Source organism: Onychostoma macrolepis, chromosome 03 (genome assembly GCF_012432095.1).
Source record: "Onychostoma macrolepis isolate SWU-2019 chromosome 03, ASM1243209v1, whole genome shotgun sequence".
Lineage (NCBI taxonomy): Eukaryota > Metazoa > Chordata > Actinopteri > Cypriniformes > Cyprinidae > Onychostoma > Onychostoma macrolepis.
Genome location: NC_081157.1, coordinates 33,091,897 through 33,118,312, shown reverse-complemented (window position 1 = coordinate 33,118,312; position 26,416 = coordinate 33,091,897). Strand labels below are relative to the sequence as shown.

Genomic DNA, 26,416 nt, shown 5'->3' with positions numbered 1-26,416 from the left:
AATGTTAATGCTAATCAAGTCAATTAACATGTCAAGAGGTTCCTGCGCTCCTCCTCTTTACATGCCGGACAGTGTTTCTCATGCAAGCCTGCCCTGTGGTGAAGAGTCTTTTGTTATACTAAATAAAAACACATGGATGGCATTCAGGACCTGGGGCTGTGAGGAGACCCGTTTGCTACCTGACACCCTGCCAAGCTCCTGGCTCCGAATAATACACACGCTCTACTGCACTGTTATGCAATAAAAGATTAATAGGAGATAAAGCCAAACACATTATTGAACATTCAAACATTTTTAAAGTTGGAAGATGGGGGAATCTGTTGTCCTGTAGAACTAAAATAACCCCCTCTGACAATGGATGCATTTTATCTATAGAAACTTTTGAGACTACAAACCTGTGCAGTAAAAATGCTGGTAATTTTTTACAGAAAAATAAAAACTGTATCAATGCTACAATAAAAACCTGTGGTAAGTTACTTTACCATACAGTGAAAAACAGTAAATGGTTTAACATCACATTATCTGTAATTTTACTGTAAAATACTGATACATTTATAGTTTTTGAAAGTAAAAACTATTAATTGCCATATAATTTACAGTGAAAAAACAGTAACAGTCCTTGTGTGATACATGATATTTAATTAGGTTTTATGTAAATAATTCGTTTCTTTTCATTGTTTTTTATGTGTTGACCATCTGTATATGAGTATTGGCCATATTTTACGGACAGGCCACTTACAATGAACTCTGATACATCATGTGGCTTTCTATTTTACTACTTTTATTATGGTGGTTATTAGTACTTTTTAAAGTAGAAAGCAGATTGAGACTGGTATATTAACATTACATCGTGCAATGAAATATACACTGTAAAATTATTAATGTAAGATTATTGAAGGATGTTTTACAAGAAAATACTATTTCAGTTTTTCTACTTCAAAAATGTCATGTTTAAATCAATGTTACTTGCTGTTTCTCTGTCATTGTGAAATTTACTAGAGTAAAAACCAATTTTTTTTCAGTTAACAGTTGTTGTAAAATGCACATGCTCTAATATGCCATTTCCTATTACCTAAAACATTGTCACCATATTTTTATGTCAAATTTCTGGCAACCACAGATGCTGTATTACTGCTATTTTTATTGTATTACTGCTATTTGCTCATTTGCCTTCTGGCTGCTATTTGTGTTTACTGAGACAGAGTCAGAAGGATTCAGGTGAAAGTGGCCGTCTTCTTTCTGTCTGTGAATTAGGCCTATGTGTGAAGTGGCAAGATAAAGAAATGCTTATAAAGTGGCCAGGTCTCCTTCATGTGTGGTTGGTGATGAGAAAAGACAGTTTTTTCCGCCGGAAAGTATGATAGATGGCGGTGGAAGATGAGCAGTCTGCTCATTAGAGCTGGCTTGAGGGCTGCAGACCACTATCTGAAGAGCCTTGGGAGAGCGAGGCATCATTAGGGCGCCCAATGAGCTCCACTCATCTCTCCAATCATTGGCCTTGTATATTTCCTTCTTGTCAGTTCTTCCCAATTCTTATCTTTGAATTGGAACTAACATAGTAGATCTAGTAAGTCTCAAGCTGATGTTTGGCGATATGTCACGAAAGTCAGGTAAGCAGATTCTATCCAAATAGTATGTGGTTTATTTCAGTAAAATACTTTGTACTATGTTTAACTATTGCATCAGAAACAATCCTGCTAGTTGCTCTTGCAGTAAATTTTACACACTTTGGACCAGCATGAATTTTAAAGCTGGTTTAGGCCGGTTTGTGGTGGTCTCTGCTGGATTGGAGCTGGTCTGAAGACCTTCTCGGGGATGCTAGCATCCAAAACACAAATATATGCTGGTGACCAGCTTTGCTGTTGGACAAAACATCTTTTATTTTGAAATGTTGTCACTTCTGGGTAGTCATGTCACATGAGGATAAGCAGGTATTTACCTGGCACAACTTCCTGCGTAGTGTTATGGAGACATGGAGTGAGTAGTTGGAACGTTCCACTTCTATTGACAGTTCTGTTTCATTTTTATTCAATTCCATTTCATTTCAATTTTTTCAGGCTGTACCATACTTTGTTCTTTCTGCATATTGTTGTTCATTCATCATCGACTACTGACTGCTGCTATAGGGGATAAGAACTATTCATGGACAGGGAAGTGGCGCTATAAGGGAGCAGGTCAAAGTTTCTATCTACTGTAGTGAATATGGTCATGGTGTGAGCTCATTTAGAATTCATCTTTAGGCATGGAAATTGTTTCCATGAAAGATGTTTTCTTGAATTTGAGTGTTTTATTATTATGCTTCAAGGTTCCAGGCTTTACTTTTAGTTGATGTGACATGATCTTTTAAAATTCATACAATTCTGTACTTTTCTCCATACAGAATAGTGAAAGCATAGTGTGTCTCGTCTAGATGACTAGAAGTCTAAACTCAAATGCATGCCTTGCAGATGAAACACATTACACTGATAGGTGTGAATTATTGAGATGAGGGCGGGATGGGCATATGCAAATGTGTCTCATTTGGACCGGAGCAAAGTTTTTGACTGGAGCTGTACGAGCTCTAGGTGAAAATGCCTCCATCTAAAATATATACTGCATGCATACATGAATGACAATAAGATTGCCCTTCTGAGCGTCATTTGCTTGTCATTAGACTGGAGTGGCTCTGAAACAAGTCAAGTTGTGAAGACAGAGAGCACCAGAAATAAATGTGTAAAGATTAAAGCATGGGGCTCCAAAAATATATTTTGCAGTGTTAATCAAATTGGTAAAAAAAAAATTAATTTTAAATTTTTTTTATTTTAACACACACTTTAAAGTGAAATTCTAACTGTTTTGCATTATTGACAATACCAGGATATTAAAATCTGATTCCATTACTGTCCATTATTTTGTTGTAATGGATAGATTTAATATGAATACTTCTATATTATATATGTAGTGCTATTTTATGCTATAATATAATATAATATAATAAAAATACAAATAAAATTGTCATTCAAAAGTTTGGTGTCAGTAAATTATTTTCAAAGAAATGTTCAGAAAGGATTCATAAAATTGAAAAACTACTTAGACATGTAATGTTACAAAAGCTTTCTCAATTCTATTCATCAAAGAATCCCGAAAAAAAAAAAGAAAGACAATTCCCACAAAAAATATTAAGCAGCACAACTGTTTTCAATATGGATAATAATTAAGAAAAAATGTTTCTTGAACAGCAAATCAGCATATTAGAATGATTTCTGAAGGATCATGTGACACTGAAGACTGGAGTAATGATGCTGAAAATTCAGCTTTGCCATGACAGGAATAAATCAAATTTAAAAAACATTAACATACAGAACAGTTGTATTAAATTGTAATAATATTTCATAATATTACTATTTATACTGTATATTTTTTTTCAGCAAATGCAGCTTTGGTGAGCATAAGAGACTACTTTTAAATACATTAAAACATCTGGCTGACCCCACACTTTTGAATATATAATATAATATAATATAATATGTAAATTATATGAACGAGCTATATGACGCTGACTGTTTCCATAAACTAGCACAACAGAGCAAAAAAGGTCTCTTACTCTCAAGGGTTAACAGTTGATGAGGCAGTGGTGTGTATTAACATTTACAGATGACAGGGCGCATGGCTGTGTGAAAATGATAAATGCCTTGCAGAATAGTGGTCTGATAGATAACTCGAGCCTGGAAGCAGGCAATGCAGGCTGACCTGCGAACGGTCGGACAGGTAATTGGTTGGATGCAGAGTGTAATTCAGCTCCGCCAAATCCCTTTCACAGCTGGCACCCTGTCTGAGAGAGTGACTCTAGGGGGATGGGTGAGAGACAGATAGAGATTGAATATAATGATGGGGTAGTGGAGGAATTGGGTGAGAGCAAATGAAAAATAGCGCCCTTGTTGGTGAGACTCTTGGTACATCTGGGGACCAGAGAATAATGAGGATTAGGTGGACAGAGGTAAAGACGAAAGAGGGGAAGGTAAATAATGCGAGTGACATGTCACGAGCATATTTTTATGATTTTTTTTTTCCTGCAAATTTTGCCAACTTGCAAGTTTTATTGATTAAAATGTTGTGTATGTTAGTCCATTTTGAAATATAACACCAGCGCAAATATATCCCTATATTAAGTGAGTTTGGAAGCGAGTCTCTGAAAGCCAAAGCCAGCCATGTATTTGTCATGCAAAGCTGTTCCCCTCCTCCTGCCCTGTCTGCCCGAGCACAATGCATCTGCCCGCGTTCCCAGGCTCCCCTTGCTCTCATCGGTCTGGGAGGGGGAAGAGCAGCCCACTGGCCTGACCAAACTGACCCTTGTCCTACTGCAGCTAACTCACTCACAAGCAGCTGGCCCTGGACCTCCGCTGATCATCAATATTCATGCCTCATACAAAATTCATTCTCAGTACCACAGACGCCAAGGCCTGAGCTGTCCCGAGCACTATACCATGTTACTTTCTTGCTTTAAGACATTTGTGATGAAAGGTACAAAATATGACTCACATAATATTTGGAATGACAATAAAAGGATATCCTTGCTTTAAAAAGACACATAACCATATTAAAGAGCTGTATAATTAGACAATGTAAAAGTGAATGATTAAATAATGTTTGAAATTGCAAAGGCCTTATTCTGATTGTTGACATTGTTTTGCAACAACATTTTACAAAATATTCAAAATATCTGTACCTCTGAACTCTGAACTCAAAGGAATGTGGCTCTACCTGCTTGTGTATTTTTAGTTTCCTACTTTTTGTGCAATGACACTCAAATTAAAACGTTATGTAAAAGGTTATGTAAAATCTCGATCAAGTCATTTAAAACAGGTTGTTTTCTGTTTGAAAGTGGCTCAATCTGTGTGATTCCTGTCTAGTGAGGCAGAATGAGCGCTTCAAAAGGACAGCGCAGCCGAGCCGTTTTCAACTGTGTGCCACTGCTTTGTCTTCAAAGTGAAAGCGCAGGCAAATTCCAAACTAAAAGCTGGTCTGTGTCTATATTGTTGTAGATTTATTTAGGTTTTTCCTGGTTTGCACTTGGTTGGTGTTTTTGCCTTGTGCTGAAAGAGTATTTCCCAATGGTGAAGGTTTTCACTGTAAACAAACAACTGAACAACGAGGAATCTGTTTCGTCTAGGTAGTTTCCCTAAAATTGTTTTAGCTCAGTTTATCCACAGAAAAGTTCTCAATACAACATATTCAGACACTATGAACATCAAACTACTCATGTACGATATATCATTTATATATTGAAACCAATTTTTAAGTATGTCATCCATTAGAACATGATGGAAAAAAGCAGTCTGATAAATACGGAGAAACAGGCTCTGTTTGAGATATTTTTTTTATTTTTAAAAAAGCAAATGCTATGTAATTTACTTTTTGTTTGTGACATTCCAAGTCACTTCTGCACATTTTGAAACCAATTGCTTTAGCATAGCCTATATTATTTACTTTAATTATATATGGGATTATTGTTACCCCATGCTGGTTTCAGCAGGACAATCTTATTTTCTTAAACTCTCTGTATAAATGTTAAAGTTCCCATCTGTTTGGATGAAATATTCCTTGATTGCATTATCCTGGATTATTTGTCTATTTCTATTATGAATTCGCTCGGTCTATTTTTATTTTTATCTTTTCATGTCATATAATAATTTTCTCATTATAACCCAGTTACTTTTCCTTCCAAACTTTTTCTTTATATCGTTGGCAAAACACATCTATCATTAGTGAAACGGCAAAGCCACCATGAAGGGTCTCGGTTAACCATCAGCTCTTGCTAGTGAGCTGCCTACCTAGACAGCATTTTTGGGCTTTAAAAACAGCTAGCAGCTAACGCGTCCCTCACGACAGCTGTTTTAGAAACATACTTCTCAACATCTCTAGAAATACTCTACGATGTCCAAAAACACCGCAGGTGTCCGCGAAGCCCAAAAGTGCAGTCTAGATAGACAGCTCGCTATGTTTTGAAGCACGGCCCCTCTGTGGCCACCATTTTGGAGGTGAGCGTAGAGTTGGAGGAAGTGCTCTGAGAGCAGCGCTTGAGCTCTTCCTGCAGTTACAGGGATGAATGCATGAATGCGAGAGAAGAAAATGGCGATCGAGCAGGACAAATGTTTCCCCTCCTAGACTCTGCAAATGTGTTGAATTTCTATAGCCTTATTATTTGCTTTCATTTCATCTCTACTGCACTTTAAACTACAAGAGGTGAGTCTTGCGGTTTGTTCGTGTGTGTGTTTGTGATTTTAGCTGTATAAGCGGTATCGATGATCTAGCAGCGTATCTGCGATATCTAAGCTGAGCTCAGCACTGGAGGCACGGGTGAACGTTTTACTGTGTTGTTTGCATGATAGTTAAACAATTTAATTGCTTTTATGAATAGTGTCTGCTGTCTGCATTATGTCTAAGAAGCAAAATGCATCTCTGTGTGGTACATTTCCTTGAACATTGATCTCCTGTTTTCACATAATGGCATCGAAGTGACATTGCAGTCGGTTTCTCTTAAGTGTGTCGTTGCTAACGTGTTTACACATATCAAAGTCGAGTTTATGAATGCACAGCGTTTAAACATGAGGTTTCATGCGCTCTGGGACAGTTTTATCTTGTGTATTTTGAGAAGATTTGATTTGGATGTTTAATTTGACGTCCTGCAACTTTTCTCGATGTCGACTCGCTTTCTGGTTGCTACCAGCAGCGTTTGATCCATAATAATTCAACCAAAAATGCAATCTGTGTCGCTATCGGCTAAAGTGAGCTTTAATAAAACCGTGTTTGATTCGTTAAGCTGTTAAAAGGCAGAGGCTTTAGTAGCCAGCTGGTTTGTTAGCACTCTTAGCTCAGCTGCTGGATTGCGCACATCAAGGAAAATGGTATTTAATAAGTTAATTGATAACCAGTTTGCTTTCATTTTAACCGTTTTATTCGCTTTAATAACCTCATGGAGTGAAGAGTGTTAAATGCTATGTTTATCTTGTGTTTAGCTTCTTAAAGTACGCAGTCACGGCAGCTAACACTGAGGAAAAAATGCCATAGAAAAAGCTGTTTTCTTCTCCCAGACCAGAGTAAAGGAAATGGAGAAGGCAAAGTCCCTCTTTGAGAGTAAAAGTTGTTTAGAAACATTGTTTTGAGTGCGTTATATTGTAATGTTTTGTAAGGGCAGGTCAAGGTTGCTGGTTTGCCCCGTTAGCAGCAGCTGAAGCCAGCGGTGGGGGAGGAGGTGTCGCTGCACTCTGCCTTTTAACCGTCTAAATAAAGTGTACCTAATGTTAAACCGAGTCACTTGTTTTATTTTTAAGTTGTCTTTTTCTTTATTAATCACGTATTGTTTTAGTTAAAAGTAAGGTTAGCTAAAAAAATCAGTCTGGTTGAATATAGGCAGCTGTTCATGCCCGGTTACTCTGTGATTTACAATTATAAGTGTGTCCGTCCATCTTTTCCTCATTCCCCACTATGTAAATATGGCTAGAGGCTTAATGAGTTGATTTTGGTTTCGTATTGTGGTGTGGGATGGGATGGGATGTTTGTGGTTGCCATTGGACAAATCACCCAAGTATGTGGCACTTACATTACTTGTGTAGTTGCTATTTTACCAGTAATGAAACTGAATGTTTTAGAAATCACAAATAGCTCTATATTTATTATATTCCTAGACTGTAAGGTGCAAAAAGGTTGCCTTGTCATTGCACACGTCAATGTTGTTCACACAATATGTAGCCATCTGTCCAAGAACTAAACTTTGCATTCACCTCACTAAAACCAAATGGCAAGCTACATAATCCAGATCCATTTGATTCTGTCAAATGTTTTTGTAATAACTATTGGATTTGTCAGCATTTATGTACTAGAGAATGAAAAGTGAATGTCAAGTTCTTAGTTTAACATCTGTGTTTATTTCCTTGCAGAGGATTGGATGCTATTGCCACCAAAGACATTGAAGAGAAGCAACACAGGTGAGTAAGTACGCTCATCTCTATAGTCATTTTCAGTTGTGCAGATGAGCGCTTACTTTTTCTGAAGCTTGCGTCCTTCTGGGCTTTTCCTATTCATGCCTACGCTGGGCAGCACTAACAAAGCCGGGTCAAAGCAGCTGCTGCTGGTGTAAGCAAATGCAGTTCCGTTTGAATTAAAGGGGTTCCCAGTGCTGAGTAAGCTTTGCTGTTTTAAAATGTTCAACAAAAACAGTGTTTGTGTAGCTCTTTGTGACGCTACTGTATTGCAGTCATGAGTCACAAACCCTTGCCTCCACTGTTTATAGCTGCTGGAGTTTGTTGTCATTGTAATATGTGCCAGATAAAAACTTCTGATCAAGACATCGAGAACACATTGCGTTTGATTTGTTTTTTTTCTTGTTGTGATGCAGAGAAGCATCTGTATATTGCTTAACCGGCATGCTTTTAACTCCAAGTTAATCATAGACAGCTTTTGAGTTTTTCTTATCAGGGAAATGAACATTGCCCCTGTATGGTCATAATCACGTCCACACCTAACAGTGCCAGGGACTAGATCGTAACACATTTGCTTTCACAGTTTGATCGCCTATTGTATTGTATTTCTAGCATTTAAACCATTTTTTCTTATTCTTGTTTCTTGAAATGAGATGCTCACATATGATCACAATGCTTTTCCTCTGTATAATGAGAAAAGCCAAGTTTAATTTTGATCATATTAGTGACTCAGATCTAGGGTTGCACGATTGGGGGAGGGGAATAAATTGCAATTTTTCTGATAAATGCTGCGTTAAAGTTACAGGTTTGCTGTTCCATATACATATATAATATAAATAAAGGGCTGGGCGATTTGTCAAAAAAAATTTAATCTCAATTTTTCAGAATGTTTGACCGATTCTCGATTTTGTAACTTGTCAACTTGAAAATGCAACTACAACATGATTCAAGTAACTTTTTCTTTATTAAACCTCTAGTTAAAGAAAATTCTATCTAAATTCTAGTGCACCACACATTAAGTTGGCAACATGATGTAAATGTTAAACAAGTCACTTGTTAAATATCTTTGCAGGAAAGTTGCAACTACATCTTGTACAAACTTGTTTTATACATATTATATGTTCAGAAATAATACGAGGAAAATGCTTTAAAAGAATCTCAAAAGTCAAGGTAATTCAAAATTACTTAAGGTAAGTAGACTATCGTTGACTATAAATGTTCTGTAAAAACAACAGCAGCTTTTAGCCTATCACCACAATGCAAACATGAAATATCAGATATACAGTAGGCTAGTAGTTCTTCACAGGCTTTTATTCGATTGCGCTGCTTTTCCATTGTTTTTTCTATGTAAACATGGACGCGTTTGACTGTTGAGCTCGCATCTCTTGCATGAAACGGCAGTCTAAAGTTCATTCACATCTTCTTGCACGTGTTTCCTATTCTACTGCCTGCGTTGCATCTTTGTCAACACAAAAGCGCATTCTGTGTGAATGGCGCCTCGCAATATGAGCGCGTCACACGTGAGCGGTTAATCATGTGCGCCGACATGCGGTCAGATCGTTCTTTTCTCTTTACTGTTATCATTGGCATATTGTCAAAGTGTCTAATTCTGCGTTAGAGTGTCTAACGTTAGGTAATATTTCTATTCAAAATCGCGATTCCACAATTTATAAAAAATAAAATCATGGAAAAACATTCAATTCTAATTAATTGATAAAATCGGAAAAATCGCCCAGCCCTTATTTATTTATATATGTTTATAATAATAAATACAATAATAATCAAATTAGGAAATTACTATTGTAATATTTCACTGTAAAATAAGAAATCAAATGTTTTAGAATTATACTTTACAGTACGACTGTACAATTACATTTCTAATATTTATGGCTGTCTTAATTCAGTTTCAGATGTAAACCATCAAGCTTTTATTTTGGCGGAAAACTGCAAGGAGATTCTAAAGCTGCTTTTTTGTTGACAGCAGCTGGTTTGAATGTTTGTCATTTCAAGTTTGGAAAGATGGTTTGCATGTTGCGTTCACAAATGCAGGTTAGAAACAACCCAAAAGCGCACATTGCAGAGATGAGTGGAGCAGCAATTATTGTGAATCGAGCTACTCTGAGACACTGAAAACACTGGATCATGAGCTGCTTGTGTGTAAATGAACACAGTGCCTCGCTTCACTCTGAAACAGTTCAATTGCAGCCTTTGCGATTTGACAATCGCACTAAGCCGTATCATGTTTTCGGTTTAACTTCGATTAATTGTGCAGCCCTGCTCAGAGCAGTTATTATTTAGAATGATTTTATTTATATTTAAAATCTTGCAGTGACAATATGTGCTGGTATGATTTTGACTGGTCATCTTTCAGCTGTGCTTATTATGTTGGCGCTTCATAAACAGATGTCTTTGTGTTTGTGTATGGGAGGCTTCTGTTGTTGAGATGGCCATCTGGTTAAACACTTTAAGGAGAAGAGGTTGTTCCTGGGGGAGGGGCAGGGCTGTGTGGCCCTAAGCTCAATCTTGATAGGCTGACTTTAGCCCCTGGAAGTGGATGTATTCTACTTTTCACGGCAGATACTTGTTTGGCCCTCTCACGTATTTATGTGATGCTATGGGCTTATTTTATGAGCTTGAAGGTCCCCACCCCCACCCCCACCCCAGTTGTTGAAACAGGAGTCAGTGTACCTCTCTACCCCCTACTGTAGGTAATTATTATTACTCCATTATTATTGCAGTCTCTTTGAGTCAGTTGTTTTATTTGTCATATTTCGTCAAGATTTTTTTTTTTTTGTGCCAGTAAACTAATTTCAATGTGAAATCAAAATGCAGTTTATTTTCATAATACATATTTCTGATCTTATTGTGAATGATTCATTGGTGCACATTATTCCAAATAGGACTGTCATGATATCAAATTTCCAATACGTTAATATTGTGACCAAAATAAGTAACAATATTATCACTATATCTATAGATATTTTGAAAATAAAATAATAATGCTATCAGTCAAATTCATCCTTTTAATTTTTGTTTTGTTTTTTGGCCAATGAATCACACTCAAAATACATGTGTAGAGAGGAGGAGAGAGTTTACAGTTTGTAAGCATAACTGTACAAAAGCGTACCAAAATAACTGATGATCGACTCTTCCTGCAGACTGGGGTGTCTGAAACCCCTTTTTTTTTTTTATGTAATCCAAAAAAAAGCTCCCACGCTGGAGAGTTCACTTTTTTTTTTTCTTTTTTTTTTTTTTAAATGGTCAGCAGTATAGCTGCACACTGTCATCGCCTTTTTCTGTTTGTAGAGAGATGGATACCAGCATTAAACCAAAAGTATAGTTTATATGAACGAAACAACAAAATACCAGTTACTGCAGTAACAGAGCACTTGTGTGAGGGGATTATGAGAGTTTAAAATGGTACGAAGACTATTTTAACGGTCGTAAATTCTGAAGAAAGATAGTGCCCACACTGGACAAAGATGAAACTTTGAGTGGGTGTCACCCACCTGTGTTTGCGCAAACTGTCAAAATACTCATTTTTTTTCTCATACGTTAGCATATGTGTTCAGTCAAACGTGTAGCCTTTCAAAGTATACTCCATTTGACATTGTGTGCAAACGAGCGGTCGTCACATGCGCTCTAGAAAGCTTCATCCATGTCCAGTGTCTGCTCTGTTTTTCCACTTATGTTATGACCGATAACTAACAAATATTTTTGATCTTAAACCACAGCTGAGCTGTCTCATACCCTCTTGATAGCCTTTGTTGTTGATGCAGTCTCTGCTGTTTTGTTGCTTTTGTTCTGTCTCTTTAGTTTACTTTAGCCCAGGACAGTGTTACCACCTTGAGGAACAACTGATTACTGCAAAACTAATTCAATGCACATGTGCAACCTGTGCGTACATGTAAAAAGAGAAGTATACTTTGGGCTTTACATTGCAAGACTGTCACCATTATGTTGTGTTAACATAATACCCCCCCGTTTAAACGAGCACTAGTATATTACTGTTAATGTACAATGCATAGTAAGTTGCTGAGCTCATTAAGCTCACTTACTACATTGTACATCTTACATAGATCAGCAAATCATTGTGCAGAACTAGTGTCGGTAGTCAGGGAAAAAGTGCTTGCCGGTTTGACCCACAAAGATAGTTGGCTGTTTATAGAGGAGTAATTTCCCAGTGTAATCCGTTAAGGAGATTACCAGAAGCTTTCTCCCTTTTACTAAATGCATTGCTGCATCATTTATTTGGAGATGTAGCTGTGGGTAACTGTTAGAGTTGCTAAAGATGAAGCCAAGTTATCGTGTCTTATCACCCATTTGATCCTTTTGTTTTCAGGGAAATCATTCGAAACACGGATGGAGAGTGGACGGAGGAAAGTGTAGAGCTCATTGGAATGACGATAAGGAAGAGGGGGCTGGTATAAAGGTAGGAATTATTGTCTTGTTTATGGGGCTGAAAATGGCCAATAGCATATTTTGTTGATATTTTGGGCTTAATGTATTGTCACGGCATAATCTACCGTGCCATGTTCATAAAATAAATTGCATTATCTGTGTTTACTTCTGATTAGGAAAGAATAGCAAAGCCATCTTATCTTAAGTGACCATACTTTGCCATTTATGCAGACCTAGGCACATCATAGAAACATGTCAGTGGGTGTAGCATTTTTCCACTGAGTGATGTGGAAAGGCTGATAGCCCAGGTCTTTATCTCTTGACCTTGTCTTCGCTCTCACAGTAGCTTAAGTCTAAAACCAGCGGTGTGACTGGCGCTCGGTTCAGTGACTAAATGCTCTCCTTGGAAAAGAGTTTACAGGGGTGTCTGTTGGTTTGCTAAAATATGGTCAAATTAAAATAATTTGTGTACAAGATGAAATTTAATCAAATAGGTTATATGAAACCCTGTATAAAAATAATTTGATTAGAGAAAAGACCTTAAAGTATGGTGACGTAAATACTGCATTGGCTTCATTCGGTATCTGCTGCTCAGAGATTCGCACAGCAAATATCCAAGAATCATGTTTCCAGAACCCACCCCTCCCTGGTTACCCCGGGTGACTTTTTACTTATCTGTTGGCCCAGATGTCCTTGTGTCTTCTTCATGATACTTAAGTAATAAATTTGACTCGGTCTTATTGGCTGCTGTGTGCATAACAATGTTTTGCTCCTTTTTATTTTGACTAGATAATAATCATGCACTTACACTTGCGTTTGTTCCTTATTTCATCTCTTCAGTTCATACAAATAATACCAGCTGGAAACCATTTAGTCCTCAAGTAAAATTTTGAAACATGTCCCAGTCTACCTTTTTAGTTTTTCCTTCCACCTTTTATCTCTAACGTCTTGGTCTAAGAAAAGTCAAAAGTTTGTCATAGTTTTTTTTCTTCTTTCTTTATGAGCAAAACCTTAGGGTCATACAATGGAAAACTCTTCAAGAAATGATTTGTAGCGTCTGTGTTTTGCGACGAAGGTTTAGTTTGTTGACTAAATCACCTAGCTGTTGCTTAGCAATGACTATGCAGAATACAGACGACGTTCACTTACGAGGAAGAGCCACTGGCAAAGATGTTCTGCATTAACTCAGAGGCTGAAAAAAGCACTTAAAAATGCCAAAAGCAAAACTCCCAAGAGATAGTACCTTGTGCTGTTGGCTTTAATAGTAATAGATTACTGACATAACTGATGCCAAATATGGACAGCCGTTTCAAGTCAAGACCTGTTCGTGCATACTTGTAATTTTAAGACAAATTGCAGACCTGATCATGTCTGCAAGTTCTTTCGGGAGTGTTGAAGAAAGTGTTTTTTATTGTTGCTATTTTTTTATAACTTGACTCCACTTGCTTTAGCTTGTCGTTTGAACAAGCAAAAGCTTTTTCTTTTTTTTTCTTTTTTTGTCATTTTTGCATTTCAGCAGTGATGAAATGCATTAGTATTTTTGGTGTTCCTGGAAAGATGCATTCAGATACCGTGTAAAACCGGAAAGCATTCATACTTTCTCTAATTTTGTAGACACGCAGACTTACAATTTGAACGCACCACTGGTTATTGCAGTGCAACAGATCTGCAGGGTTGTCTTGCTTGTTGCAACGTGACCACCTTACTTCCTGACGGTTGTCATTCCACATCAAGCGAGTCGAAGTTGTCTGAACAGGAAGTTGCCCCTAAGAAAATGCAGACCTGTTGCATGGTTGCAGTATTATTTCACACTTTTGTTTCCTTTTGAGCTCCTTTGCTAAAACATTTAAGCGGAAAAAGTAGATTTAAAAAAAAAAAAGAAAGCCCCCAAAAAGCTCCCCCCTCACAGAGCCCCTGCTACAGGCAGCAGGAGGAGCTGACAGGAGTTTCAGCTCGAGCAGTAAAATGACACCATGCCTCTCCATTTTTTTTTTTTTTTTTTTTCCTTATGAAATGCGAAGAGAAGGAACAAAGCTGGATGTCTTTTGAAGGCTTCTGGTAAACCTGGAGAGGAGGGGAAAGAAAGCTGTGATCTAATCCTGTATTACTTGAAGGTAGAGGTTCAGCTTTTGTAATACACTACAAATATGTTTTACTTGGTATCTTGAGCTCTTCTAGTCTCTTTTCTTGTTAAATCGTTGAATTTGTAAAATCTTCACAGCTGCTGTGATGTGAGAGGAATAATGATCATACTAGTCAGTTTGATAGCTCTCTGTTCTAGACCTGTTATGGAAAGATGGGGATGGTCTCTGTTTTTACACCTTGTGGTCTGTCCATTGAAATGTTTTTATTTCTTCTTTTGTAAAAAAAAAAAACATGAATCTGAATTGCTGCTCTGTGAGGTCATTCCTAGAGAGGAAATTCCACAGCCAAAACAATGTCCATGAACAAACTGCTTGATATTGCAAACAGTTGTGCTGAGGGTGCAGTGGTGACTTACTTTCTGCTCTTTAGAATTATGTTTTGCAGCCTGTATGCAATGCATGAAAAGGTGTATGTATGTATGTATATATATATATAGAGAGAGAGAAAGAGAAACTGAAATCAGATGCGTTGCTTTTTCTTTCTTTCTTTTTTATTTGCCAGCTATATTAATAATTACAGTGAAGAACCAGAATGCATCATGATAATACCATGTTTCTGGGGGCATGTAACATTTTTGAATATCTTGCAATACCGTTCAAATATGAAGGCAGTCATCATGATATTACCATCTGATACTGTACATTAAGTGGATGTAACAGTTCCATAATAAAATTAGTTTCAAAAGGGATTGTATTACATATAGTCAGTCTTGACTGTAATATAGTAATGCAGTAGTGTTGTCACGGTACCAAAATTTCAGTATTTGGTACAAATACCAGTGAAAATCCATGGTTCTCGGTACCAATTTCGGTACCAAAGCAAAACACAAAAACATGCTAATTAAAAAAAAAAAAAAACATTATTTTTTTATTATGCCATGGTCTGTCTGAATACTCGATTCTGATTGGCTGGAAGGTGTTGATTAAATTCGTTGAACTGCACAGGTAGTTCCAGGTCAGTTTAATCACGTTCACGACGTGGAGGTGAAGAACCGCCCGACGCGCAGTGGAGGGTGGTTGCCTCCTCGAAGTGCATTCAAATCGTTTAATGCACAGCTAGCCATTGATTATCCCTTACTTAATAAAGTAAAACAAAAATAAACTGTACAAACGCCAATGCCATTCTTTATGCTTATTTAAAATTGTTTAAAGTTTTTCCACAAGTAATAAAAGTATGAAAAAAGTTAAACAAGTTTCACCCAAAAGTTTGTCATATTTCTGCTGCCTCTGAAAAACAACTGTAAACTGTTGTCTGTTTTGGGGTTTGCTGGTGAGTTTCATGATCTTCCTGCAGCTGTAGAAGGAAAATATAATATTCTTAAGTAAAGCAATGGGCTGAGTGACCAAATGTAACATTAGATCATTGACAACAGCTAAAATATAACATTTCAGTATATGACAAACTACAGCTTTTATAATAAATTTATTCAACATTACATATATTTTAAGACAAGTGTATATCAAATAGAAGGACACTGTAGTATTAAAAACACTTTACAATAAGATTCCATTTGTTAGATAGCATGACCTATCAGTAAACAATAGTTATATATAGGGCTGTGACGGTGGCAGATTTTTACCACCGCGGTGGTAATGGACCAACTACCACCGGTGGCGCGGTGTTGTGTATATTTATATATATATATATAATTCTGAATTGCAAAAATAAATAAATGAGGCTCAATCATCTATTAACAAACGTGCGTGTTTAAAATAAATATCAAAGAAATAATACAGTTAAATGGGAAAGTAGCTTTAAATAAGAAAGTTAAATACACCTGGTCTACCTCACGCGAGCGGCGCGGAGAGAACCCATTATAATCAGTGATGCTGTCTACACTAGATGTGGCGCGATACGACACGACAAATCCCTCACAGTAAACTGCCTCGTCTTATTTATTATGTACTGACACAAAGTTCAAATGTCCTGTAGACAGACTCAACCTGTTGTGCTGCGATGCGGCGTCCGGTTTAGACACGGTTCACTGTTCCCCCACCAAGCAAGCGGGCGCGTTAACTCCTCGTCTGCACGTGCTCTCTGTGGAATAGGAAGCGCGGCGTATGTTGCCGCATTTCTTGTTAGCATCTTCCATTTACCGCTGTCTCGTTCGTATTTGACCAGTTTGGAGAAAGCCTCACCAATACAAATCTGACCAGCCGGGCGTTTGCGATCACATGAACTTGAAGACACTTGTACACACGCGGATGGGTGACATGAATGGATTCTAGATCGGCGATGTAGTATTTGCTTTCCCAAAAAGGTCTATCGCTCATCACGAAATAAATTTGCTAAATGCAGAATAAACTGTATTTTCCTGCGCTCAAAGCTGCCAATCTAAAGGAAATGCCGTGCATGGTGTTTGACGTAATTAGTGAATTAGCATAGATTTATAGTCTAAATAAAACAATCTGCAACTGTATATTATTACACTTGTATAGAAAACTTTGTATTATGCTTGTTATAGAGTGTGTGACGTCACGTGCACTACCGCCGGTGGCAATAGACAACCGTGGTGACAACCGACCATCACGGTGTTGCGGTTGTCACGGCGACCGTCACAGCCCTAGTTATATAACAATTATTCTTCTTGGGGTTAATTTCAAAATTTACTAATACATAAAATCAAAAATTTTATCTGTTAAAATGATTTAATAAACAATGAACAAACATGAATGATCGAGTGTTTTAATTAAATAACATTCAAAAATATTAATGTAAAAATATATTATTCACTCACTGTAAGTTGATGTTAGATAATGATAGTCATGTCAATGAATGGTATCTTATTGTAAAGTCAAATTTGATCTCCTGTATAGACTGTACTTTCAGTTAATCCAAACTGTGTACATATTTAATTTTAAAGGGCTTTCAAAACCTACTAGAGTTGTCCAGCCAAGAATAACAACTGAGTTAGCTAAAAATACAAAAAGAAGCCCAGAACTGCTTTTCTGATAGAGAATTTACAAATGGTTAACAGTGTTATGTCAAATCAGTCCAACACACACATTTTAGATTCTAAATTTATTTAAAAGCCTCTAGTGTGCAAAAATAGTAAATACCATCATATCTTCCTGTTTTTTTTTACCCTAATAAGTTATAGGTGCATTAAATAGTTAATAAAGAAACTTCATAATGCTCATTATATTAGCGTTAGCCACGCTTATGCTAACGATTAACTCCGCTATAACGGCAATGTTTATTTCAATCCGACATTCAAACTAAAATATGGAATAATGTTCATAACATAAGATCTAAATATTAAATTTAAACTTACCTGCTTGAACTCTTTCATTTGATCCGGGTGTCGGTCTTTAAAGTGTTTTGTTGTGTTTTCTCCTTTTGAGGTCGCCCGGTCTCAGTGCTTTTATGAAGCGAGCACATCTGAGCAGCTTTCTGATAGCGCAGCAAGAACCAGGTTGACGGTTACTCAGTACTTAAAGAAACCTGGTACCGTGAAGTTTTCACTTTTTTAGTACCGACTTGGTACCGAAGTACCAGGTCTTTTGACAACACTATAATGCAGTTGTGCAAGTTTACTGTTAAAGAGAGAGTTCACCCAAAAATGAAAAATGTGAAATTTCCAGTAACTGTTTGGTTACCCACATTCTTAATTGATACAGGTTTGGAACTAATTTGGGGCGAGTAAATGACACAATTTTCAAATTTTATTTGGTGAAGTATCCCTCTAAGAGGTAATGCGTGTTGTGTTTGCTTGTACTTGGCAGTCCCCATTTTACTTCTGTAATATGAATTAATATAGAAGTGAAAACGGATGTTGTATTACCAACTCCTGAGGGAAATAATTGGATTGTGAAAGGTGGTCTCTTTAAGTTGTTGGAGGGGAGGGGTTAAAATACAGGAAGGGTGGTGATATCCACTATTAAGGAATAATTTTAAATAGATTTTTTTTCTGTAGTAATAACACCTACTGGTGAACCTTTGCCCCCCCCCCCACACACACACACAAATAAATATTTAGTAAATAGTTTTGGTTCTTTGTTAGTGCCTCTTCTTTTTTTTCCTTTCTTTTTTTTGTGGAAATTTCTCAATGAGAATATTGTTTTAGTAAGGCCAGAATTTGTGACGCATATCAACGATTGTTTACATGGACTATGACTCTCTTGAGATTAAGACTTGAGTTTTCACTGCATTTTACAACCTGCTATCTTGAGCAGTTTCTGATAATTGTGCAAGATTATATTAATAAACTTCTAGACGACAACTGTGACGACAACTGCCCTATTTGTGTGATGCCAGTCACAAAACCGTACTATGTTAGCAACATAAGTTTCGAGTTTGCTTGAAATAATTGAGGAAAATTTTGGACACAATGTAGAAGGGGGCCTACTGTGGATTTTGAAATGTTTCCAATGCAAGTGATCGCTCTGGTGCGTCCTGTAAAGCGCGCTTCAGCTTCCACTCTCCGCACAAACACGACTGGATATGCATCAGTACACATTTATCTAGGTTAAGCGTTTAAACTAACATTGTGGAGCTGTTTTATAACTATAGATTTAATTTTAGATGTGATGATTTGAGAAGGCTAAATTGATCAAACATAGGCTATGATCAACTCACCGTCTGCCGCTTGGTCGTTACGTTAAAAAACAAAAACTTACATTTAACGAATAAAAAAATGCTCCAAACGTTTTCTAAATTAACTTAATAAAATAACGAAACGAAATACAATCACTTTGCCCATGACCATTTAATGGTGACCATTTATAAACAGTGTGAAGTGACATCTGTTTTGTTACATACAGCAACTAATTTTAAGTTAACTATTTCTTCCTCTTTCCAGTCACAGAGCACTTTTATTTTGAGAGTTGTTTAAGTGAGAGAAAAGCTGTATCTTGGTCCAGATTGGGGGACTTGTTTAATAATTTATTTTATTATGTAAATAATTTTTGCACTGAAATTTGCATAGATTTTTTTTTGTACATGCTGTCAATTATAGTTCTTAGAAAGAAAATCGGATTCTGCAATAGTCAGTATCGGCAGGTCACGAAAGTTAAAATCGGTGCATCTCTAGTAGTAAGTGGTAATCCAGTAATGGGGGGAAAATATGTTTTGAATACCTGTTTTTATTTTGATTTCAGTGCCAGAACATATCAAGTCCAGTTTCAGCCAGCCTCAGTCTGCCAATTAGAACAGCAGCACCTCCACTGTAACCTGCGCCATCAGCAATGCCAAGAGGGCCCCAGCCAGCGGCCAGCCCCAAGCCCTGCCTCGGTACCCGCTCTGTGAAGTTCCGCCGCATCTCTGTCAGCACAAACAGAAACAGCTGTTGAAGCGTGGGCAGTCCCTCACGGTCCTCGCTGCCACCCTGGGAACTCAAGTGCAGCTCAACTCTAGCCAGCCAGGGGAGCTTACAACTGAGAGGTCTGTCCTACACTGCGCCCAAAGCCACCTCTCAGGTACTGGTGCTCTGAGTAATGACCTTGTGGGTTACGGATCAGCCAGGTGTGCTGAGATCCATGATATGTATGTTTCAAGTTAGCCATTGCTGATAGGCAGAGGTGTTTCAGACATGTTAGGTAAACATACAAGGACAGATATGCGTGTTCATGGGGTACTTTTTCCCCCAAATAAAAACCAAAAAGTATCTTTTTTTTTTTTTTTTTTTTTTTTTTTAAGTAGTCAGGTCAATCAATTTGACGGTATCATTGTAAGATTATAAGCATTGTCTGGTTGACTGTGTTAGTAATCCCATATATTTCCAAAATGAGAACCTGGTCAAAGCTTTAAAAATAATAATTTATGTCCCCAGTCCCTTTTTTAGTATACAATTCTGAAGTAATGTAGTAAGTAATTATTTTTGCCAGTGGCTGCCATTTCAGTACAGTCAAGCTAATGGAGTCACTCATGTAAAAAGTAGCATGTCTTCTAATGAAAGACATGATCTTTCTAATCTTGATCCTTGTTTACATTCTACTGTTTTCATTTTGTTGAATTAAAATTCTTAGGTCATAGCTGTAGAAATAAGTGATTATGTTTGCTGCATGGTCTTAGCATGTGGCCGTTTTATTGGTGTTGAGACCTATTTTGTGGCTTCATGTAGCTGGTTTTACTCATGGTGTTGCACTTTGTTTTGTAGGCATGGCTCCCATTCGGGATTCCGTCAGCCACTCCCCTAACCAAACAGGTGACTCACATTTCTTTTTTCCTTACCATGTGCTGCTGTTTACCATTTTTGTTTAGTGTGTGTTAGTCCAAAAGTCACCTGAAGACCTGTTTGGCTGTTCATATTTAGGCAGATTGCAAGTTGTCTATCTCTCTGGTGCATGCTTAAATGGTGTCATTAAGTAATTTTGATTATATAAATTTAACCAGTTGCTTTACAATGTCTTGCAAGAAATGTATCATAATGTCTTGGCATAAGTAGACTGACATTACCATTTTTTCCCCCCTGCCAAATCTGTGTTTTTCCTGTTTTATGAAAGGCCAGAGCAGTAGTGCTGCCAACTGGTTCAAAGTTCTCACTTTTCTGAATTAGTTTTACAATGCTAGTCCGCGATTGTACACTTTGCCCATAACACAGAACAAGTCTACTTTTAGGGATAGTTCATCAAAGAATGAATAGTCTGTCATTATTTACTGACACTCGTCATTCCAAACTTGTATAACTCACTTTCTTTAGTTTAATGCAAAGAAAAAAATCTCTCTTTTTGTGTCCATACAAAGAGAGCCGGTGGTGTCCAAGGTTGTTTTGGACACCATTGACTTGAATTATATGGACAAAATATCTTTTGTGTTCAACAGAGGAAAGGGAGTTAATTTTGGAATGACGTGATGACAGAATTTCCATTGTTCTATCCCCTTGGAGTCTACAAGTCTCTTCTTGGTTGACAACTCTTTTTGTCTCCCCTGGAGAGATGAAATACTAGATCGAAATGTAATGTAACTGTAATTTTCCTTTACCTCAGTGACCTTCAACAGAATCTCCTGTTTTATTGAGTCACTCTTAAACAAACAGTTTACTCGAGACCAGCAGTGAGACTGTCTGTGTTTCTTTGTCTTCCCATATCTCTTGGTAACACAGCCAAGGAGAAAGTCTCAGACTTGGCAAGAGAACAGTGCTCAAGGAAGCTTGGCAGCCATCTTGCAGAAAAATATGAAAGCAAGAGCAGAAAATTTATTTCAAGGAACACAGCAGTTGCGTTATTGTTAGTTTAGTGCCGCCACACTTGCCACAGCTACGTAAAATCAGTGAACTTGCAGAGACGCTTCACACTTAGTTTTGCTGTAAGCAGTCTTCTGTCTTTCCCTCCTCTATCCTGGCATGCAGCATGATCATGCTGCTGCTACAAAATGGTGGCAGATCTACTACTGTTTCAGTCTGGCTTGAGTGAGACACCTCTCAGCAGGACAGAGACAGGCCCTATGGGCAGTTAGCCATTGTCGCATAATCCATAAATGGGCAAGTTATTTCAAATTCTGAAAAAGTCTACCAAATGTTAATATTTCTAGGGTATTGTTTATGTACAGCATTTGGCTTTTGTTTTAGACTGTTTTATTTGCACTGGGTGTTTTACAAGTAATCATTGTTAAAGTACAAGGATACAGTGTAACTAAATCAGGATTGGGTAAATTTATATTTTTGTTTTATATACAAGTTCATATGTTTCAGTCCCTTAGTGTCTTATGTTACTGTTCAATCTCCTTTTACAAAACTGTTGCACAAACATCCACATTTTATTGTCATGATTTATTTTATTTTTTGTCCACTTGCCTGAATTTAGTTTGAACAGACGCGTTTCCCGTTGTTTTTTTTCCCTCAATGTTTACCATCTTAACTGATTTGACCTTTTATTTGTGTTCACAGGTTTGGAACATGCTGGTCTGGAGCCTCAGTATGAAAATTCACCGTGGAGCTCTGGCTCACCTTGCAGCGACTCAAACAGCAACTGGGGAAAAGTTATTGTAGATAAGGGGCCCTGGCCCTCCATCACTGGTAGTGACCCAGAGTTAGCCTCAGAATGTATGGATGCTGACTCTGCCTCCAGCTCTGGGTCAGAAAAAAATCTTAGTATGATGGCGTCTGGGAGCACTGGTGGTGACAACAATGGCAATAGACAAGGTTCTCATTTCATGGTTGCAAATGGCAGCAATAATGTGGGTAATGGGAGTGTTAAGGGGCCTTGGGGTATGTCCAATGGCTCGATGCTAAGCACATGTCAAGGCTCCGGCGAGGGCCCCAGCAGCAAGCTGGCAGAAAGCAGCCATGGCAAAATAAATGCATGGGGTACCCAAGGTTCCTCAACCAATGTAGGTATAAATCCAAGCACTTTGAACCCAAATGCCAACCATGGTGCCTGGCCCGTTCTTCAGAACACTGGGCCCAACCCCCATGGGCCTGCGGGGAATGGAAATGGTGGCACCAACACTCAACAAAGCACCATAGGTCAAACACCCAGCATGCAGAGTATCAACTCTAAGATGTCCTGGGGATGCCTGCAGGAAAATATGTCCGAAGCTGAAGTCAATGGTACAAACAAGGTTCCAAGTGGGCAGCCTCAAAACCTTAACACTGAATTTAATGGACCAAATAACACTACTAACACGATGACCTCTAGTTTACCAAACTCTACAGGTTCAATGCAGATGAATGAACAGCCCCCAGGGCACCGAGCTTGGCCTATGAGTACAGGGGGCTCCCCTCAGCTCCCTATTTCTCCAGTCTCTAATGGCACTTCCATTTCTCAACATGGCAACAGTGAGGGAATTAACAGCGGGTCTTATGGTACAGCATGGGGCGTTCCGCCCGGCACTAATTACTCTGGAGACAAATGTCCCGTCCCTAAAGGCCAAGCTGTGGGCGACACTGTGAATGCAACTCTAATGCAGTCTGGAGCCAATGGCTCCTCTGTGAGTGCTGCTTCTTTAAAGAATAATAATAATAACGGGATGGGCGGTCGTGGAGGAGGTTGGGACTCAGCGCCCGCTACCTCACAAAGTATGTCTTGGGGAGCAGGCAATGGTGTGGGCCCAGCTGGGATCCCTCGCCCCTGGGGGAGTGCCTCCTCCTCCTCGTCTTCCTCTTCCTCATCCTCTTCAAACACTGGCACTAAGGTCTCAAACGGGGAGTGGAACACTTTGCCCAGCAACAGTCAGCATTCCAATGATAGCACGAATGGAAGCAGGAAGGGAACAAATGGATGGAAGTCCTTGGAGGATGATGCTCTTGGTATAGGGAGCTCTGGTCAAGCGTCACAAGGCAGCACATGGAACAAATCTACAGGCAGTGAAGGAAGTGGAGAGAGCTCAGGAGGTTGCAGTGAGAGGGATGGGCAACGTAGTGGCAGCCGAAGGAGGGGTAATCAGCAGGGCACGATCAACGCAGCTCTCTCTAAAATCGACGTGGACCCCAGGGTGCTGTCCAACACGGGGTGGGGACAAACTCCAGTCCGTCAGAACACTGTGTGGGATGTTTCAAGCTCTGATAAAAAGACAGGAAATGGACAGACAGGCTGGGGTAGCGCTCCCCCTCAGGCGTCTAAATCAGGTGGTTGGGGAGATGGGCCCAGCACCAACAAAAGTAGCGATTCTTCAGTGTCTGGGTGGACTGAAACAAAACCTTCAACTGGCTGGGTAGAACCCAAAGGCTCAGTTGTGCAAAGTGGATGGGAGGATGCACCTTCTGTTACAATGAACAAGGGTGGTTCCTCATGGAATGGTGCTAAGGATGAGAAGTCCTCCTCTTGGAATAATCCGCCGAAAGCAAAGCAGGGATGGGGTGGAGAGGGATGGGGCGGAGAAGGCCCGAAGGGAAACCATTGGGGAGAGCCCCAGAAGTCTGGTTCAGGTGGCTGGGACAGTGACAGCGACCGCTCTGGATCGGGCTGGAGTGAGCCTGGCCGGTGCGGGACAAGCAACACCTGGGGAGGCAGCGGAGGAACCAACACTCCTGACCAGAGTGGCCCAACCACAAGATGGGGAGAGCCACCCAAGACCAACAATCAAAACCAAACCTGGGGCGAACCAATCAAATCAAGCCACTCCAATCCCACCTGGGGCGACAATGCAAAACCGAACAACTCTTCTGAGTGGGGCAAGTCCCAAGATTCCAGCATGGGAACGTTCAGGAGTGGGAGCACCTCTCAGACTGGAGCCCCTGGTCAGAACAAGCCTACAAGATGGCTGGGAGGCCCGATGCCTACTGCCTCCAAAGAAGAAGAATCCACTGGATGGGAAGAGCCATCACCTGAATCCATCAGGCGTAGAATGGAGATCGATGATGGTACTTCAGCATGGGGAGATCCCAACAAATATAAATACAGCAACGTAAATTTGTGGAACAAGAACACTGCTGGAGAGCAGGATGGCATGGCTGTTTCTCAGCCCCCACAAGCCCAAAGCGCCATGGCTCCAAAGGAAAAGAACTGCAGCTCAGGTGGGTGTCTTCCTTTTTGGCAGTGCCTTTGCAATTATTACTCACCCATTATATTTATCTTTAGTCATGCAGTCATCCCTTTGGAATTTCTCTGGATGCGCTTTTTCCTCCCACCCCTTTCCTCTAATACTTCCAGCACTGACAAGCTCTGAACTTACGAGCAAGTGTTTGTGTGTGTGTGTGCGTGTGTGTGTGTGTCTATATATAAATTTGTTTATGCAGTGCAGAGGAATGTATATACTTTTTAGAAGTGCAGCTTTTTCCATTAATTTTTAATTATTTGCCAAACAAAAAATGTAAAGGTGCATGTGCAAATAGTGTTCCTGCTTCATTTGGAATTGGCTGTGGATAAGCTGTGCTCAGGGAAAAATAGGCTTGGGTTACATTGTGACCGATGGTGCAGTCATATGGCAGCAACTTGAGCAGCAGGGCACACATGAACAGGGCTATTTTTGAAGGAAGTATTCAGGGCATATGCTGGATGGTGAAAGTGCAAAAAGCTCAGTGGTTAAATGTAAGCTGATCCATCAGAAGGACTTCAGAGTAAACAAAGCTTACATAAGCATGTTTATGCAAGGGTCGGATTTGGGCCATTGGAAAGTTTGCAAGTACAGTCCAATCCCACTTTGGAGTTTATTTGTAAATATTAATTGCATTGTCTTCGTTAATTGATTTCAGTTAAGTATGTTACATATTTTTAGATGCCAATTAGTTGTTGCATAGTTATTTTCCATGTAGCTTATGCATTACACTTTGATTCTTGCTTGCTCTGACAGATTTCCGTTTGCTTACAAAATAGTAAAATGTCTTCTTTAACTGTGCCATCCTCTCATTTGTTGCATTCACTAGTTTTTGTGCAGAACAGTATAGCATTTTGTATACTGGTCTTTGATCGTAGTTTTTATTTTTTTGTTTGTTTTGTTTGTTTTGTTTTTGATCACAGGGTGGGGAGAGCCATATGGTGGGCCACAAAAAATGGACTCCTCTACCTGGGGTGAGCATGCTGCTCCACCTGTCACTGTGGACAATGGCACGTCTGCTTGGGGAAAGCCTGTCGATACAGGTTCCAGCTGGGAAGAGTCGGGGAGGGAAAACTCAGGAGGCAGTGGCTGGAGCAACGCTGCTATAGGACAGCAGTCACAGCACAAGTCTGGTACGTCCCATCTCCAATTGGGGCAAAGAACTTTTTGATTTTTCTTTCTTTGACTTAATTTCTTCTTGTTTTGTTTGGCTTTTCCAATGTAAATTGTGTTTGATAATTTTTTTTTCCCCTCCATTTTTAATTTGATGTTGGCTTTTTAGGATCCAAACCTATGCAAGATAACTGGGGCGGAGAAGAGATGTCCATGACAGGGCACTCCAACTGGGAGGAGGAAGTGGAAGTAGGCATGTGGAACAACAATCCATCACAAGAAGTGAACCAAACTGGAAACTGGCCCTACAAGAAGATGACTCCAAAGGTAATAATTAAGACCTCATTTAGCCTGGCAGAACTGCTTAACGTGTCATTCACTGAATT

The 26,416-nt window shown here is 38.9% G+C and overlaps 1 protein-coding gene across 8 annotated transcripts in view; it reads left to right on the top strand.

Annotated features, from left to right (window-relative positions):
• LOC131533715 (trinucleotide repeat-containing gene 6A protein-like) overlaps nucleotides 1–26,416 on the top strand; it is a 68,339-nt gene that overhangs the window by 25,412 nt on the left and 16,511 nt on the right. Inside the window, exons 1-8 of one of the 8 annotated variants that reach the window (XM_058766191.1) lie at nucleotides 5,886–6,222; nucleotides 7,917–7,964; nucleotides 12,301–12,390; nucleotides 19,604–19,921; nucleotides 20,602–20,649; nucleotides 22,330–24,897; nucleotides 25,841–26,050; nucleotides 26,200–26,357. In XM_058766191.1, coding sequence (XP_058622174.1) covers nucleotides 20,604–20,649; nucleotides 22,330–24,897; nucleotides 25,841–26,050; nucleotides 26,200–26,357 — 2,982 coding nt within the window. In that variant the 5' untranslated portion in view covers nucleotides 5,886–6,222; nucleotides 7,917–7,964; nucleotides 12,301–12,390; nucleotides 19,604–19,921; nucleotides 20,602–20,603. Of the gene's footprint in view, nucleotides 1–5,885; nucleotides 6,223–7,916; nucleotides 7,969–12,300; nucleotides 12,391–14,324; nucleotides 14,474–19,603; nucleotides 19,922–20,601; nucleotides 20,650–21,779; nucleotides 21,925–22,329; nucleotides 24,898–25,840; nucleotides 26,051–26,199; nucleotides 26,358–26,416 lie in introns of those variants that run through there. The other 7 variants (XM_058766137.1, XM_058766145.1, XM_058766201.1 and 4 more) reach the window with 7 other exon arrangements.